This window comes from Pleurodeles waltl, chromosome 11 (genome assembly GCF_031143425.1).
Source record: "Pleurodeles waltl isolate 20211129_DDA chromosome 11, aPleWal1.hap1.20221129, whole genome shotgun sequence".
NCBI lineage: Eukaryota > Metazoa > Chordata > Amphibia > Caudata > Salamandridae > Pleurodeles > Pleurodeles waltl.
The window spans coordinates 682,650,052-682,669,136 of record NC_090450.1 but is presented as its reverse complement, the minus strand read 5'-3'; the positions used below and the strand labels follow the sequence as shown (position 1 = coordinate 682,669,136).

The 19,085-nt window shown below is 41.6% G+C and overlaps 1 protein-coding gene across 1 annotated transcript in view; it reads right to left on the bottom strand.

Annotated features, from left to right (window-relative positions):
- GMCL1 (germ cell-less 1, spermatogenesis associated) overlaps positions 1–19,085 on the bottom strand; it is a 556,440-nt gene that overhangs the window by 413,989 nt on the left and 123,366 nt on the right. Inside the window, exon 5 of the mRNA XM_069214203.1 lies at positions 7,367–7,479. Within this exon, the coding sequence (XP_069070304.1) occupies positions 7,367–7,479 (113 nt within the window). The remainder of the gene's footprint in view (positions 1–7,366; positions 7,480–19,085) is intronic.

The window sequence follows — 19,085 nt, the reverse complement described above, 5'->3', positions numbered from 1 at the left end:
CTTCCTCCTTTAGCTCCGGTTTTGCAGGAGCTTCTAAGATACAGTGATTGCTTTTGACATCTAAATTCCAGCAAAGAGTCGTCCAACTCTCTATTTCTTTGTAGGAGTGCCGCCATCTCAGCCTCCAGGCTTCTTTTTCTTTCTGACCTCTTGTGTCTTCTGTGGTTATACCTTAAGATATCTTTTACTAATCTAGAAGCCTGCTTTAATCCAGAAAACACTTATGAAAGAACTCCTGTCACAGGTCGAGACTACCAGAGTGGTATTTACCTACCCTAGTGGGGACAGATCACCTAGGATAAAGCATGACATACGTTGTGGGTGAGGAGACCTTTCTAGAATCTCTGCTGGTAAAAACCATTTCACTTAAAAAGATAAATACATAAATAAATACATAAATAAATAAATAAATACATACAAAATAAATAAATGGCTGTTGGTCTAGGTATCAGTTGTGTGAATAAATTCACAATAGTGCAGACAAAAATTCCTAAACTTAGTATGGTACCAGCAACAACCAATTATATTATGATCAAAATCTGCTATTACCCTTCATATGTGGTCATTTTTGTGAGCCTCAAACAGGCTTTCACAACAATGCATTTTAATGGGAATAATGTCCCGTGTCTATTATTGGCTGCGCCCATCATGCTGCAGATGTAGTGGCCAGCAAGGCAAGGAGTTGGGAGGAGTCCGTTTGGGTTCCTACCACATGAACCTGGGGTCCACATGCCCCGGGGGCTCATCATCCCCACCTTATATTTTTAACTAATATTCAGGACACATATCTACGTACATATTTTCTATAGAATCATTCATACAGTTATACATGTTATATATAGTTAATAATGTATATTTATACATATATATATATATATATATATATATATATATATATATATATATATATATATATATTTGCCTCATGTGAATGATGATTCTCCAAGACTTACAAAATGCCACTTAGCAGAAAGGCACTCGTAGCACTTAGAAGAATTTCAAAACTCCATTACAACCAAATAATTTAGAACACTGCAATTAGCAAATAAAAACTCACTGCCTGCCAACATTCCTCCCCTACTGCTCCTCTGAAACACACACTCGTCTCTACCTTCATTCCTCTTCATTCTATGTGTATAAACCATGGCCTTCTCCCCCATCCTACTACTCTCGATTTTCTGAAGCCTGAATTGTTATTACTTTTTTAAACATACGCCAAATACACTAAATCCTAACCTTTTGAACTTGCCTTTTTTTATACATGTCCAAATCAATAACCTAAAAATTAAGAGGTGGAGGGATAATGCTAGCATTTGTGTTGGTCATAAAGTTATGATTTTCCAAGGTTTACAGAAAGAAGAATCTAGGGGCCAGATGTATGAAAGCATTTTGCATTCACAAACGGTGCGAATGCCCGTTTGCAAATGCAAAATGCCATTTCAGAATGTATGAAAGACATTCTGAACGCAATTTTAAGGAATCGCTAAAATAGCGATTCCTTAAAATTGCGACCCTGTTTAGAGAGTCGCAAATTGTGACACTCTAAATAAGAAATCGCAAATAAGGAATCCTTATTTGCGATTCCTTAGCAAATGTATGAAGCAATTCCTAAATGTTATTTGGGCATTTAGGAATCGCTATTTACCACCAAGTTGAACTTCAGGAGCAGCATGAAACATATTGAGTGAATATACATTTTCAGTACTTTGTATAACAAAAGGTCAGTTTAACACATGTATCTTATAGTAATCACTAAATGAATCTAAGATGGAGTTTGTTATGGGCCAGATCCCAAATAAACTAAATAGCAGATCTGGAAACCACAGCAATTATATGTACACGGGTCAACTGCAATTACTTATTAAAACCTGTATGCAAACTGAACTCACACATTTTATAACTTACAATTATAAAGTATTTAAATAAATAATGTTGAAAGAAACAGAAGACTAAAACCACACATTCAGCAGTTTTGCTCCAATCTATACTTTATCTTTGGCTAAAACATAAAGTATTTGCTTCTACAAACATCTTGTGTAGGTGTGAGTGCATTTCGAAAATCCCATTGTTCAAACAGACCGATTAATAGTTGAAATATTGTACAACATGAACCCTCTATCATTGTTCCCAGTGAAAAAACACAGACCAGCTGTAACAGTCTAATAATTTAGAAAATGCCTGGATATTCACTGCAAAGAGAAATCAAAGTCATGATCCTGAATAGACTCACTATTCATTTATTGGATTAGCATAGAAAGTTTGGATACACCCAGGACAGTCTTGGTTGGTATGGGATTCAAAAGGATGTATTTAAAGTTATGGCTAGCGCCTTATCATCCACCAGGGTGGCGGAGGTCATAACCTAGACAGGATGGTATCTGGACCAGCTCCGATGTGGATTTGTCCGATTTACATGAAAACCTGATTGGCTTAGAAGAAGAATTCATTTGCAAACACTCTGCAAAATCTGTTATAGATTGTTAGTCTTGAAAAGTCACTTGTCTAGACAAAAGTGTATGAATAGTTTCAGTTTACTTAGATATGCTACAGCCACGGCCAAATATTTGGAGAAGAATAGTGGTGCTGACTTCAGAACTGTATACAGGTAGAGCGAATTTCACACCATAAACCTCAGAAATTTACTGTGGTTTCATACAAAAGATATATGGAAATAAGCATCTTGGAGATTCACCACACACATTTGCACTGCAAGAATATTTTATGTACTGCTAGTAAACAGACTTTCTCCCTCTTAAATCAGTTGTTCGCTAAACTGGCATTCTGGGTTTGAACACTTTCCTCTGTATCATTACTGGGACTAGTAAATATCTGGAGTAAATCCCTTTTCCCTTCTGGACAGGATGGAGTGGCTCTATCGCCTTTTTCTTCAGGAGTATATCTAGGTCTGTTCGAAGTTGACTGATTCAACATTCGGGTATGGCTTTTGTGGAAATAAACTGTGACCTGAAAGGAAAGCATAACCATTATGGACAATAACTAGGACCTTATGCCCCTGGTTATCCTTTGCTACTTTCATCAGCTATCACTCTCCCTTAAACTCATGTCCTGCATCCACCTCACCGGAGTGGCATACATATGGTGGGAAGTTGCAAAGTCGTCTTTTTTTTTTTTTTTGGCAGGCTGGCTTACCAGCTGTAATGGATTGTTGCCGAGAGCCTCTACTTCTTGATAATCATCTCTGGTATAGAGTATGGTGCTGATGATGATGATGATGATGGAGATGTTGTGTTGATGCCACTCTGTAAGTCCAGTGAGGGGTTGTTTGCTTTTATCGGAACATTAAGTTCCTCAGTCTGGATCTGAATTTGAAGAGCTTCTTGGGCTTTTGTACACAAACTGCCTTCAAGGTCTCAGCCTCACTTTTCCTCTAATGTGTTTCGTCATTAGCATATGGTCCAAAGAGAACTGCATTGTTGTAAAATAGATTAAATATTGTTTGCTGTGAATCATTCTTCAGAGATGTAAGTCGTAGCCAGGAAAATCTTTAGAAGGCTATGCCATGACAATATTCTGTTAAAGTAAAGTTCACTGATTTAACAGAGGTACTAATTATCTGATTAGAAATGCAAAGACCTTCATTTACTACTTAAGCAAAGTCTACCCTCCAGTGAAACATTGTTTGTTTTCCATAGCAGCTGGAGAGCCATTCCAGCTGTGCCAAACACTTTTCTGCCAACTGGCTCTTGCTCACCTTGTCTAGTGCATAGAGTTCTCCATAGCACAACCATGACATTTTCTATCAGCTGATAATATCCCAGGGACTAGTTTTGGATTCAGAGGAAGGAGCTGGGTACTGCTTTGGATGCCTATGATTTTTGTTACCAGTGTTGGGGTTGCAAATCTGGCTGACACAGTAGTAGTGAACGCCTCTTGAGCCAGGTGTTCTAACCCATCATCATTGCAAGAGAGAGCAAGCTGGGTCTCTAGACTGCTTCATCCGCATAATCACATATACTTGCGCCTGAAGAGTCTCAAGTGAGTTACTAAGTTCAGATGCACCTTGTTCCAGACCATCATGAACACTGATTATATTATCGACTAAAGACGACCTCAAAGATGAGTCCAGGACCAAGATAAGAACATATGAAGTCAACACAGAGTCCAAATTCATACCATTTGCGTCTCTTTTTTGGAGGAAATGGGTGGGTTTTTCTACCTCCTCTTCTTTATACGTGGCGTTGGAGTGTGCAAACGCCTTGTTAGTGTTTCATATGCTGTTGGTCTCAGAGACGTGGAAATCAGACAAACAGATGTTGGAATGTGTGTGTGCGTGTGAATGTGTGTGTGCATGTGTGTGCGCTCATTTGTTTCGGTCCTCATAGCATGGGTATACACTGTCAGTTCAAGACAAATACTATCTTTATAAGGACCGGTGCATTATGAGGACCGGTCCCCGTAGTGTGTTTGAGTAGTTTCAAGCGAGTGTATCAAAAACTAAAAGTGCAGTTATATTTGCCTTGGTCCGCTTTGTAACCTTCCCTACTATCAAAGCGCACGTGGAGTTAGAATAGCAAATACACGCTTCATTACGGTCAATGGCCGGTCCTCATAATTATAGGTATGTCATTGTGTGTGTGTGTGTGTGTGTCAGTGTGTGTAAGTTGGTGGGTGGATGGGTGGATAAGTGTGTGTAGGTTTGGGTAGGGGTGTTTGTGTGTGTAGGTTTGGGTAGGGGTGTTTGTGTGGGTGGGTAAATGTGTGTAGGTTTGGGTAGAGGTGCGTGTGTGTGTGTGTGTAAATTCATATGAGACTGAGGGGCATTTGCTACATTCCTCCTCCCACAGGATGTGCACTTCTAAAAAAGCAAAGGCATGATAGCGCCTGGAACACACAGCCGCCTAAAAAAAAATTAAAATCAGATTCAAAAGTAGATTGAAACTAGAAAAAGAAAAAAAAACTCAGAGAAAATTCTCTCAAACAATATTGCTAAAACCCTCACAGTGTTCAGCCATCCTCTCACACAATTGGAAAAACAGAACTTACTCTTTGAGGTAAGTTCCAGTATATGGCATGATAGGATTTAGAAACTACTGTCCCCTTAGGGGTACAGTGTGCACTTTCAATCTAGTTTACTATAATGCCTTTCACGCTGATGTTCCTTCATTTTTGTCGGGGTCCTATGATTTCGTGAGCAGGTTAGGGTTTTTGTTCTGCACTGCGGTTTCCATTTTCGTTCACGAGTCAAAGCACTTCAAAGACTTTCAGAAAATGTAGTCCAGTTATGTGAGATTTAAGTGTAGCTGGCTCCACAATGCACATACCAGTACTTAAGGATTCATGACTACTAAAAAAAAAAAAAGGAGCTTTTCATAAAGAACAAGGATATCCACTAGTGCACCCAGCTTGGCCTATGCCTCATTCCTTCTTTTGTACTCAAATCTTCTCAACATTTTCCACAAAATATGGTTATGGGAAAGACAGGAAACATGATGTGATTGTATTTAGTGAACGATGTAGTGTCAAAACAGCTGCGTGTGGTTCTAAATAACAGCATTGTACAGGAAATCAGAAAGCGGGCAATAGCAGCTGGGGAGCAAAAACACACTATTTTCTGGAAAATAACGTTTTAAGGGCAAACAGCTTTAAGAAGATGTTAAGTGACAAAAGCATATTTTCAAAAAGTAATTTTAAAACTGAAAATCCTTCACAACAGCATGAACGTCAATTCACTAAAATGCCAAGGGTGTAAGAAGTGTCATCACACGCCATTTGACCTTTACTTTCACTCACAGACAAGTGCCTGCCTACACACATTCACACATACACTCTCTCTCTCGCACAAACGCACGCTCACCCTCAATCACGCGCACAACATACATTTAAGCTGCCAGAGGGGTCATATACCAGCTAACTGCGCTCCATTCTGGATTATCTAATAATGACTAATGTAGCATTATTCACTATTAGTGTAATAAAAACTGACAAAAAAAAACAAGCAAAATGGAGCCCCAACCGGCATCTATAAGGGTAAACTGCTGCTGTGTTCCTACCACTGATTTTGCCAACTCTGACGCCAGGGGTCGCAAAGGCAGTGACAGGGGTTGCAAGGGGCAAGCCAGGGGTCTCAGTTGCGGACCCTTAAATTATGTCCATTCATGATAGAGAAAAAGCTCCACTGTGATTAAATAAGTGCAGCTGTATTAGTTGCAAGCATATCTCACAGTAGGCTGCCGGTGTAGTTCTGCTTATAGTAGTAGTATCCTTTCTCCAAGTCTAAGTTTGGTGAAAAGTCAGTTTCTATTTTATATAATTTTCTTACTCTAATGCTAGTTTAATATAAAGCGGCACAGGGTATGCAGGATGCTATATCAAAATAAACTACCTAAAAAGGTACAACTACATTGTCACTGCATTGACAGCAACTGTATTGCTCAGGTACATTTTAAATGCGTTTTACAGGTATTTCAACCCAGGTGTTCGAACCCTACAGCTAAATAAACAACTTGGGTTAATTCAACTATCACTTATTTAAATTAAAATAATTATTCGTAACCTAACTCCTTATTCTCAACATTGATCTAGTATTAACTCCCCGAACCTTAATTTAAGTTTTATAATTATCTTTAACCAACCTCTAATGCTTACCCTCACCACTATTTAAACTAATGCAATTATACAACTGAGCATGACACTCAACCCAAGTGACCACAAAACTCATACCACTTGATCAGAACACTGAAAACATTTTCTTCAATGAAACAAATCCTACATGGGCAATTAAAAGTACTCTTTCCAAAAAGGATGATAATTTACTTTAGGTGGCACTTTTGTGTGAGTTGCAAAGCCGTTTTTAGTTTCTGGCAATGCAGTTTATATATATCCTCTGTCATCAAGACTCCTCACAACAGAAGAACTGATGCCAATTACAAAAGTGAGCTGGATTGTATAGGAAATTACAAGAATGAAGACTTGCTACAGCTTTCACAATGTAGACAACAAACGCTGCTTTCTGGATCTGTGTACTGCCATTTCAAGGTACCTTTTTGCATTGAATTTAGAATCCAGCACAAATCACATACACAAGCAATTATCCAGAAAGAAAGAGTTGGGGGGCATTTTTCTACAAAAATAACTCTAGAAGGGTATCTAGATAAAGGAGCAGCGAGGCAATTTGATTGCTAAGGCGCCATGGTAAGGCAGGTCTGTGGCAGTAGGGTAAGGGATAGATAGATACTGTAAATGCAGAAACTAAAAAGGGCAGTTTAAAGAATAACGTGCTGATGGCTTGGTTGATTATGGATAAGCTAGCGGCAGGGCAATAAGCTACAAACAATGGTGTTAAAGTGAACGCAGTCGCCACGCGCTTAAAAGTTAACTAATAGGAGCAAGAAAGGCAATTCCTTACTTTTTCTTCACAGTGTCCAAGCCATACGTCCCAGCTGCAGTGTGGTAGCTGCAGACTGTTTTCACACTTATGGTTTCCTTCATGGCCTCCCCACATTGTTGTATTAAACCATCCTGGAAAAAAGATACACAGTAGGTCATCACATTTAAAATGTTTCATCGACTAAAACCTGCCCTATCACATTCCACTTTAACTTCTGAATATAACCTGCCATGACCAAATACATTCTCATCACTTTTGGCATGAAGACAATGGAAACTATGCTGCTGGGAATTTGGCCACATGGACCTGACAACCTGATAGCAAAGCTGCACACACTTGCTTCATCACATACGATCTATTTTACTGATTGTTATGTTTGGGGTGGAGTTATACTGTGCTAACAGATTGCACATATTACCTGAAATCCACAGAGTTCAGCCACTCAAATCACAGAGGAAGAGAAGGTAAAGATTACTTACTTGCAATCCTATTTTTCCACCACTTATCTATGTTGTGTTTTTATAGCATGAACGAGCCGGAGGCATTACAGCACTCCATGCAGTGGTAAGAAAATATGCGCACTGATACTTGTGAATTACATAATAAAGTAAAGACAGTAAACAAGATTGTTAAGATATAAACATGCAAGACACGTGGCCCAGATACCAGGGGATTTGGTTGCGACTGGCTTCGGAAGTAGCCAAAAGCAATATAGCGAGAGACGGGGTAGTCCCCCTCCGGATTGGCTGCTCGACCTGGACAGGTGCCAGAGGGCTATGAAGGCTATATGCAAAGGAAGGGAATGCCCCCAAAAAATGGGAAAAAGTTTGCGGGGCTTGGGCTTCTGCCAGGGGACAGGAAATGGAAGTGAATACAAGGGAGAGTCAGGAGTATGGAGACTGATGAGGGTTGAGAGGAGTATTCCTTCAATGACGAAGTGGCAGTAAAAGCGCCATTAATGTTCCTGTTGGTATATTATTTGGGAACAAGAAAATTGCCTGAATCAATTATTGTGCAACATCTAAGCTCTGTTGTATCTCATAGCGTAAACCCAGTTTTCTTTCCTTCAAATAAAAATAATAAAAAAATATATATATAAACTTTCCCAATGTAAAGTAATATATAAACCAAAAAACATTTCCAGAAAATATACAGAGAATTAACACTCCCCCCCTACAGTTACCATCAGTCATAACAATATACAGAAAACAATTTGAATAGTGGCATTAAAGCATATGAATACAGATTGAGTTAGGTTACATATTAAAGACAGGAAACAGAATTTCAGGGAGAAGATACATGTTGTACAACAATACAAAAAGTACACCAAAATTTTCTGTTAACATGTTAGAGTTGTGTTTATCAAATATTTACAAGTAAGAGTTCATCTAGCTTTAGCATTGTTGATAAGAACAGTGAGGATGGCCAGTGCAGTACATAAAGCACCAATACATTCCACAACTGTGTAACTGAAGGGGAGGGTGTGGATCCTTGTCAGTGGATGCCTGGCAATGTGAAGGTCTTTTAAACCTCTCCCGAAAGCAGAATCAGAAGGATGTGTCAGTTAGATAAAAACACACAAGGAAACTCTTGAGAAGGATTGTGCAATGGTCCTACTTTTTTTTTTTTTTTTTAACACATGGAGATCATCGAAGAGTTTCAGATCTTTGAAGAGGACAGAAACATCACATGATTTTCACTTTTGCAGACTGGTAAGCCATTACAATGATTCATATACCTTCAATTGATAGCCATTGATGTGGGAGGAGATTGGATGTTGAGCAAAACACTTTCTGCCACAGTAAGTTTTGAAGCTTTCAAAGAAATAAGATGAATTGGGGGTACTGCAGGGAGTTCAGGGTTTCCTTGGTGTAGTCTGGATGGGACAAAGGATTGTACCACTTCTAGGCAAAGCTGTGGGACGTAAGAGCTTATTCCTCCCAAGAGACCTAATTGATACTGTGCATTTCTGGTCACATTCCTACAAATGTAGAAGTTCAGCATCCAATCAAGAATGAATCTTAGGGCTCTACTACACTTGACTGCAGGGTGTAATCAAATAACGATTAAAAACAGAATGGTGAAATCAGAGGGTCAATTTAGAAAATAACTAGTTTTAATAAGATTCAGTTTTAGGTCAGTGGTCACCTTGGTGTGGTTGTTCTCAAGGGCCATTGCTTGGAGTGGAAATTTAGCTAGAGAAGAGAATAAAAAAAAAAAAAGTTTATCAGCAGACCGGTTGTGGGAAAAATATATTTAAGCAAGGGGCAAGCCGATGCAAGTCCATTCCCTCAACCCTTTTTGGTCTATAAGAATTTCCTTTAGGATGTAGAGGTTGAATCTGTCAAAGGCTGCCTACAAAGAAAGAAGGATGAAAAGGAAGAATTCAAAAGGCATCAACAATTACTTGAGTGTAGCCATCTCAGTACTGCTGCTTGACCTGAAGCAGAATGGAGATCATCAAGGGGTGGTTGTAACCCATAAATTAATAATTTGGATGCCTCCACTAACTCTGCTTGGAAAACCACATCTGAGACAGGTGGGATTGTTTACACTTTCAAGGGGTGCTGAAGTTTTTTTTTTTTTTTTGTTTTTTTTTTAATAAACCAGGAGAACAGATTTAACTTAATTTAGAGAAAATGTGCGCTGTGCAAGTGAGAAATTAACCAGGTTCATCCAGTAAGCACTGAGATGTAATCTTAATCTTGATTTAAAATCAGTTTATTTTTACTTTCATATTGGAAAAATTCAACAAATTCCTCACATTTAAAGTCTAGATCAATGTAAATAAAAGAGAAGTGGGATGGTTACCTGCTGAACAATGGCAAATATATTTTGATCTTTGTGTCTTTTAAGGAGGTAGTCTTAGATACAAAAATATGCCTTATTGTGCATTTGAATGTCTGAGTATTGGTTTCCAAGTCGAAACTGATAGATTTCGATGTCATCCATGTTCTATTCCCCTAAGGCAGAGGTCTTCAAACTTTTTAATGGCGCGCCCCCCCAGTTGAAAAATAAAAATCATTTGCCCCCCCCCCCCCTAGAATTTTTCACAATTATTTTATAAACATGGCAATGTTTAAATATGTCTAAACCTATTTAAACATTGCAGTTAAGTACTGTTAGCTTTTTAAAACTGCAATAACATGCTTCTGCTTAAAACAAAGGCCTGTTATCTGTATAATATTTATTTTGGCCAGAGTCTGGGGCCCCCCCTGGGATCACTTCAGGCCCCCCTGGGGGGCCCGCCCCCCAGTTTGAAGACCTCTGCCCTAAGGGCATGTTTTTCTTCATTAATCTCTTTAGAGTACAAGGTAGCTGATTGCTTTCAATTATTTGTCTTTTAATTTAGGTTTTCAGACATTATCACATAATGAGAAGTGATAGAGTTCCCTTGAAGTTAGCTGAATGTAAGACTGGTGGTGCTAGATAGGTAAAGTTAGATGTTATAAGCCCATATCAGGATTTTTCTTGTGTTGGAGGGTAACCTAGGTTTTAAATGTAAACAATGTTAGATGGACCGGAAAGGGGTCGGATCAATAAGAGATTGGGTTATGAGACCGCAGAGTTCCCTCTTTGGAGAGGAGTTCAAGGAATGCTCATCATAGGTGAATTTCTTGCAAAATTGTATTGTATCTTTTTTTGGGGGAAGTGGAGAAATGAGAAATTGCATTTTTCTGGGGAGGTTCACCCCAATGAAAATTGAAAGCACATACAAATATGTTATTGGAGGATAGTACTTGGTGGGCAAGGTAGATTGCCCATGCACTGTTCAAGGGACGTATCACTATGAAGTAGTGGGCAAAATACTATACGTATTCTAAGGGGGATGGGGCAAGCAATTTGAGTTCCACCATCAGGAATTTGAAGGCAGAGTTTCAGTCCAATGTTATCTGTTTACAGCAGAAGTTCTGTGAATCACGGAAGGTCTGTCATCATTTGTACCTTCACAGTCTAGGTAGGTAACAGAATAAGGGGAAGCAAATTAGTTGTATTTTGTGAGGACTCATTGAGGCCAGTTGGTGTTACGGAGAGGAATTCCTACCTTACTTGAAGAGCATCCTTAAGTAATATATATGAGATTTCTGAATTCCATCTTCCTCATAGGACAGTGATGGCAAAAGGGACTGAGCTGAGGTAAAAGAAATGTATGACATTGCATTACTTTTTCTAAGTATGTAGTCTTCAAGCAGATTTTGGCATTTGATTAATCTAAGAAGTTAAGTAGATACTCAAAAACATCCACAGATGGGAAGAAAATAAGATGGTCAGTAAGTGCAGAGGTCATGGGCGCTTATGTAATAGTGATCATCTCCAACAATTTGGAATTGGTGGAGAGTGGGAAATATGTATTTGTTTGTGAATATCTAGAGTTATTTTCAAGAGCAGAGCTAGTATGATACAGGCCAAGGTCAGTGATTAGGTACAATGAAAAGAGTATACTTTTTATTTGGCTACTGGAATAATGTCAGATGTTATCACAGACTCAATAGGGAGTGAAGGGTCAACAAAATTAATATGGTTTTTCTGTGTAAACCAAAGCAAACAATACTTAAGAGAGGGGGGATGCAGTGTCTTGGGGGTGAGGGGGTGAATGAAGTGGCAGGGATGCTTCTAGATTATAAGGATGAGAGGAACAGTGAGTAGGGGCAAAGACATTTTTGATTGGTTTGGTGTCAATTATTCCAAAAAAGTGCCAGTCTGATTTCGGGCAGAAGTTTGGAAGTAACAAGTTACTTACCTTAGGTAATTGTTTTCTAATAGATATTATCACACATCCATATTGATTAAATAGACCTCTTTCCTAGGTGTGTGACTGGAAATGGAAATTGTTCGCAGTATCATGTCACCAGTGACAGGTATTGCTGCACATAGAGAAAGAACACAGGGCCAAACACCAGTCTGACCAATCCACAGAACCTCGGTATACAGACATAAAGAACAAACAATTCCATGGGACTCACTCAAATATCCTCATGATTTAAAATTACATGTCAATGTTTGACCATCTACAACATCACAGTTTTATTGTTTTTTACAACAGGCGCTTAACAATATTATCAACAAGGTGCAGATGGTGCAATGTTCATAAGTGCATAGCAGGTCGAGACAGGCTTGGCTTGGAATTGGATAGAACAATAGGACTGACACCCTCAAATTGCGTTGGCAGCGTCAATCACAGAGTTGACTTGGAAGGAATCTGCATAGATCATGGTGACAGGCATTTAGCTGGCTCCATAGAGGAGGCGGACTCTGAAATGGGTTAAGGAGGCAAAGACTACGCCAAAGGTGGATCAGCGGCGGTAACCTGGCCACAGGCCTCCAAAGATCCAAAGGGCCCAAAGCTTGTCCTCCTTAAAATGTTGCAGTCTGTTTTGGTATCACCCATGGACCCAGCAATTCAGGGGGCATTGAAATCAAACCTTACGGGCACCTATCACAGACATAATTTTGCCACAGTCGTGACAAGGCTTAAACCCTGCTGTTTTAGGCGGAGGCATACTCCCTTGCACAATGAAATACTTTTTTGGAGAATATGCTTGTCAAAGACAGTAACTAGCACACATCTACATTCAAAGGTACCAAAGGAAGGGACCGGATGTCAGCACGCTTGGACATTTGCAGCTCTGGTAGTCGCTTTCTGGGCTGAGTGGAGAGGAAACCATAGCCATGCAACACCACCTATTAAAATGAAGAGCCTCTGCTGAAAAATCTTCCAGATCCAGCTGGGGATATTCTAAAGTTGAGGAAACTGTGGTTAGGAGTATCCAGCAGATCACACACTGTAAGGGCAGATCTTATGGCTACGAAAAAAAAAAAAAAAGAAAAAAAAAGTTTTTTCATCAAAGGTGTTGCAATGAAGCCTTATGTATAGGCTCAAATGGAGGAGACATCATTTTATGGGGCACTGGATTTATATCCCATGGAGGCGAACACTGCTGCGAAGAAGGGTATGTTTTTTTACACCTTTCTAAAAAAAAATTTAAAAAAAGTGTTTCATGACAACAACAAAAAAAAGTGTTTGATGACAAGGATCTTTAAGAAAGATCTTTGCAAATGACCCTTCCTGTAAGCTGTAATAGCTAACAAAAGTACTTTGATATGAGTATTGCACCTTTGATTGCACAAGATGGAGAATATATGGTAATAATCATCTACTTGGCATTTGCGAGAATGGCACCATACAACACATTTTTTCAATTTAAAAGACTTACAGGTCCCTGTAAATGGTATTTTATTCTCTTTTAAATATGTTAAAATGCCCTAACAGGCTGTTGGTACATTTACGTGTCCACATTGTGCTACCTCAGGAGTCATGCTGCCAAATTGAAGGCTGTCAAGTTGGAATGGTTTAACTTGTGTTTGACAGTAGGCTCAGTTTGCATGGAAGCCTCCAGCGTGGACATATCGACATATGAAGGGGATCTAGAAAGGAGCAAAGGGACAGGACGTGGTTGCCTATGTGGAATATTGGCTACGGCAATTATTGCCTCAAGGTACTCTCTCACAGTTCTTCTCTGTTGAGCGTAGTCAAAGAGTACTGGCTCGCCATCTTCTGGCAGGCTCCAATCCCAGACCATTTCAGTTTTGCTTATTACACTTTGGGGACAGAGACGCAGTCTTGCGAGAGACACGCAACCTAAGAGAAATCACCATAGACAATGCAAAGATAATGTTCTCCCCAGACTATACTATACAGGTACAAAGAAACAATTATACTCCTTCCTTGCAGTCAAACACCTGCTTCGAGAACTTGACATCAGTTATGCCATCCTTTTCCTAGCATGCTTAAGGGTGGCGACCGAGTGCTAGACACACTTCTTCAACTCCCCTGAGGACACGTTTGACTGGCCACTGTGTACTGGCATCATGGCACAAAACAGAGCCAAATCGAAGCAACATGGCAGGCGCTCCTGTACACATCCCATCTCCCAATCGAAAACTGGACCTGATCTGAAACAAATTATAAGAGAGAGTTGACAGGCATCACATAGCGCTGCGTACTACGCAACCAGGGTCAGGGCTCGGAACCTGATGTGGTCTCTGACAAGTCTGTCAGTGGCTTCTCTACCACATGGCCCCCATCACGGTTTCAGTAGCCCTCCCTAGATTCACACTGCTAATGTTTGATGATATTGTATCATGCTTAGATCGCCTGATTGTCACTACCTGACATTTCTGTAATCAATGAGAGGCATATATCGACATACCTTCTCCTCGTAATGTATAATTTTACTGTACTCCTTTTCTCACAAGGATGTTGGGTCGGTGTCATGGAGCTGCTGGTTGGCCTACACTTAAGACACCTTTATTCTACTCACTCTTATCTCAACGACCTAATAGTCTGGGTTCTTTGCTGTGGAAGGACCCCCAGGGAACTCCTCCTCTACCAAAAGGGATGCCCTCCACACTGGCTGCCTAGCTTCCCCTCTATCAGATTTATGAATGGTTAACCCTTGCAGAGTTTGATTATTTGTTGTTTGGGGGGGGAAAGCATTTCGTTCCTCTGCTCCACTGGTATGTACATTGTTTTGTTATCTTTTTATCTGTTTGTAGTTCTGCCTCACACCTCCTTTCTGTCCGGTTCTCCAGTTATCCTTAAGCAATGTATGCGCTGCTACACCCTTGCACCCGCATGTGGTGAGCTCACAGTATGGGCATCACGTCCTGTCATTCGTGACCCGTTTTAATATACTCATGTGGAATGTGATGGGTAGGCATACTCCCTTACGCTGCTATTCAGTCCATTCCTATCTAAAACGCTTCTCTGCGCATATTGCGATGCTGCAGGAAAGTCATCTCATATATGCAGAAAGTAGCAAACTGCAGCAGCGCTGACGCAGACAGGTCTTTGCCACTAATTACTCCACCTACGCCAGCGGTGTCCTAATATGGATTAGATCTGGGACTCCATATGTAGCAGCGGAAACTGTGCAAGACCCGGAGGGCTGTTATTGTAGAACAGTAGACTGATTAGACGGCCGTCCCATCCTTCTGGTGTCTATTTATGCCCCGAACACAGACCAAACTGCCATTTTCCATGCGCTCTCGAATACATTATCACGCTGACAAGCCACAATATAGTTTCTCTGGTAAATTTTAACAGTGTATTGATCACTTCTTCCCCCCACTACCTCACCCACCTCTAATGCACACATGCTGACAGACTGCCTCGATCAATGGCACTGGTCGACTTTGGCCCTATCACAAAGGTGTACTCCTTCTACTCAGTACTTCACAATTTGCATGTAGGCATAGATAGGCTGGTGGGTGCTCCTTTGTTGCTTCCCTCTAACATTTGTGTGAAGTACATGGGGCGCACACACTCCAATCACAACCCTCAAATACTGCAATTACTATGGGCGGTAGACATGCCTCCCTTACCCACCTGGAGCCTACAACCTACACCATTGGCGGACCCACCCTTTACGAGCTTTCACTGGGTCCGCGATTACGGCTTATTTTGACGCTAATCTTGACACAGAGTCTGCCAAACTAATAGAGTAGGATGCTTTTAAGGTGACAATACAGGGGGCACTGCCTAGACATCTAGGGCAATACAGCAACTGATCAACAAAGATGTGTACGCTAATGGGTCTTGATACTGGGGTAACTAACTATCCATGTACAGCAAGAGAAATAGTGAAAAAACGACAGAAACACGTTGCACTATTAGAAAGACTGTGGTGCCTTAACTATGCCACATGCTCGGCTCGCACATATGCCACAGCTGACAAAGCTGGGCAGGTCTTGGCGAGGCTTATCCGGAGTATCAGTGCTTAACAGTGCTGCGCTCCGAGGCAGGCCCCGTCCTCTATACATAACACGCCATTCATGATGAACTCACGCAACATTACACACAGGTGTATCAATCGCAAGCAGATGCAGACTTAGAAGCCTATAACTCATTTTTTACCAACCTGACACTGCCGTGCATTACCATGGATCAGAGAATGGATCTCGATGGTCCCTTTGTACTGGCAGAAATCACAGATGCAATTAAATCATTAGCCACTAGTATGTACCAGAGTCCTGATGGTCTTCCGGTGGAATTATATAAGACCCTACGCCTCCCAACTAGCCCCACATTTGTTGAGGGTGTATGAAGAGGCCCTTTCCCTTGGCAGTCTCTCTGCCTCACAGCGAGAGGCAACGGTCATCTCCCTGCCCAAACCCAAAAAGGATCCTGTACTCGTTCTTACAGACCTCTAGCTCTATTAAATATAGACTATAAAATATTGGTAAAAATATTTGCAGACCGACTAGCACCCTTTGTCCCGTCTCTAGTCCACCCAGATGAAAATGGTTTTGTCCTTGCACGCAACACCTCCCTGAATCTACATTGTTTCTTCAGAGTCATGACCTAGGTCACTCACGTATTGCCCCGTGCTGGATGTTTAGTCTAAGATCTTGCAAAGGCCTTTGACTCCTTGGATTAGGGGGTACCTTTTCACTGTGCTGTCACGCTACGGCATCGGCCACCGCTTTCTTCGCTTAGTGAAATTACTATACACTAACCTTGTTATCAGGGTCAGGATGGGGCCACTTATCTCAGATGCCTTTGCCATACACAGAGGGACAAGAGAGGGTTGCCTACTTTCACCCCTGTTTTCCCTAGCGATTGAGCAATTGGCACTTGCAATGTAGCAGACCGGGATGACGTGGAGCATTCCACTGGGTCATGGGACACATGTGCTGCCTTTATATGCAGACAACATATTGATCTACCTCAGAGATACACACAAAATTCCTGCCATATTAGCTACTATCCATTCTCAGTGTGCCACTTTTTCTGGTCTTTGAGTAAATCATGTTCCTTCCCGAAGTTTCTGATTCTGGTTTTGAGCTTGATGAGGTGCGACTCAACTGGCAACAACATATGTTCGGATATTTGGGGGTGCGGGTCTACCATTCCACGAATGATCTCTTTGAAGGCAATTTTACTCGAGCTGTAATGCCGCTACGCGCCCAGGTGGCTTTCTGGCACACAATGCCCCTAGTGGTAGCAAGTAGGATGGCGTTATTGAAGATGGTGGTGTGGCTGTGCCCCACCTCTTATATATTTTTTTTTAACTAATCTCCCTGTCTATATTCCTGCCACATTTTTTTGTGCATTCAACCAGTAGATTCGAGAATTTACTTAGGATAAATCATGATATAGAGTGGCATTGATAAAGCTTTGCTCCCCTATGTATAAGGGAGGACTTGCTGCTCCGCATTTTGAGCAGTACTGCCTTGCTGCTCAGATCCAAGGGACAGCTAAATGGATGGCTGCCTTACATCTGTCGGACACAGCCATTCCTCCCCTGGCTGGTATCTACCCTCTATTCTATATCTATCGCTTGCACACAAGCGCGGGTGCCTGACTCCTTGTTACTGGGGGTGGCATATCGATGACATCGCAGATGCCTCCATATCACTAGCCATGTGATACCAAATGCACGAAGTTTGGCACTGCTGGGAGCACCTTGGACTGGCGGACCCACATCGATAGCTGAACTGGAAACATGGCACTCTGCGGGCTTACACACAATGGGCGACATGTACAGGGACGGTTATCTGGCAACATATGAGATGTTGATAGAGGACGATGGCCTACCTCCAGGCCAATTTTTACAACACAACTTATTGCTTTCATACTGGAGGCCCGCTGCGGAGACCTGATCAGCAAGCCCCCTATGCATCACATGATCCAATATCTAGACGTGATGGGGAGGGGTGAACATCTAGTGTGGTGATTCGCCGACTCGGTTTCCATACTATTCATCAGCTCCACAGCCTGTGACAGAGACGGAAGGCAGACCTGACACGCCCTTGCATTGACAGGGAATGGGCTGCCCCACTAGAAGGCCTAAGACACGTGCCATGCAATGCTCGATTCGAGCTTATTCAGATTTATATTATACACGGTACTTCTTACACCAGCCAATATCAATAGATATTACTGCAGAGCGGATACGGCTTGTCCGCTGTGTGCACACATAGACGCTGACTTGCTGCATATGCTTTTGTCCTGTCCTTATTTGTATACATACTGGGCTATCACAACATGCCTATCTACGTGCACTGAACGCCCAGACCTGCACAGATGGTAAATATGTCTCCTGGGATTGAATTGCAGGTGCAAAAAAACAAAGGGTAACTTCCTGTTTTTTAGAAGTGGGCTTTATTGTTGCGAAGCGCCTTATTATCCCTAGCTGGAAATCCCGTGAACCCCCGCCAATTGAGGCTTGGGAGCACTCACTGCTAAATTGGGCACAGGCGGAGAGTGTGGTTCTGCACCGTGAAGACACACTTGGATTGAGAAAGTACCTCATTGCTACCTTTTGGGACACTATGGGGGTCATTACAACCTCGGCGGTCTTTTTGCAAGACCGACGAGGTACCGCCATGCTGAAGACCGCCAGTGGTGGCGGTCTTCCGCGCCGCGTATTAGGACCGCTGGCAGGCCGCCGTCCTTTTTCATACAGAAAGCTGCCAGCAGCCATACTGGCAGATGGCAGGAAAGTGTAGGTTGCTCAACCTCCACCGCCACGTCAACAGAAAACCGCCCACTGAATCATGTCCCATGATTCAGTGTGGCGGTGTTCTGGTGACGGTGCTGCCCCCATGGATCCCGTCCCCTCCCGGAGGATCAACGGACAAGGTAAGTTGATTGTCCGTTAGGGAAGGGGGTGGGGGGTGTTGTGTGTTGTGTGCGTGCATGGGGGTGTGTGTGTAGAGGGGGTGAGTGTAT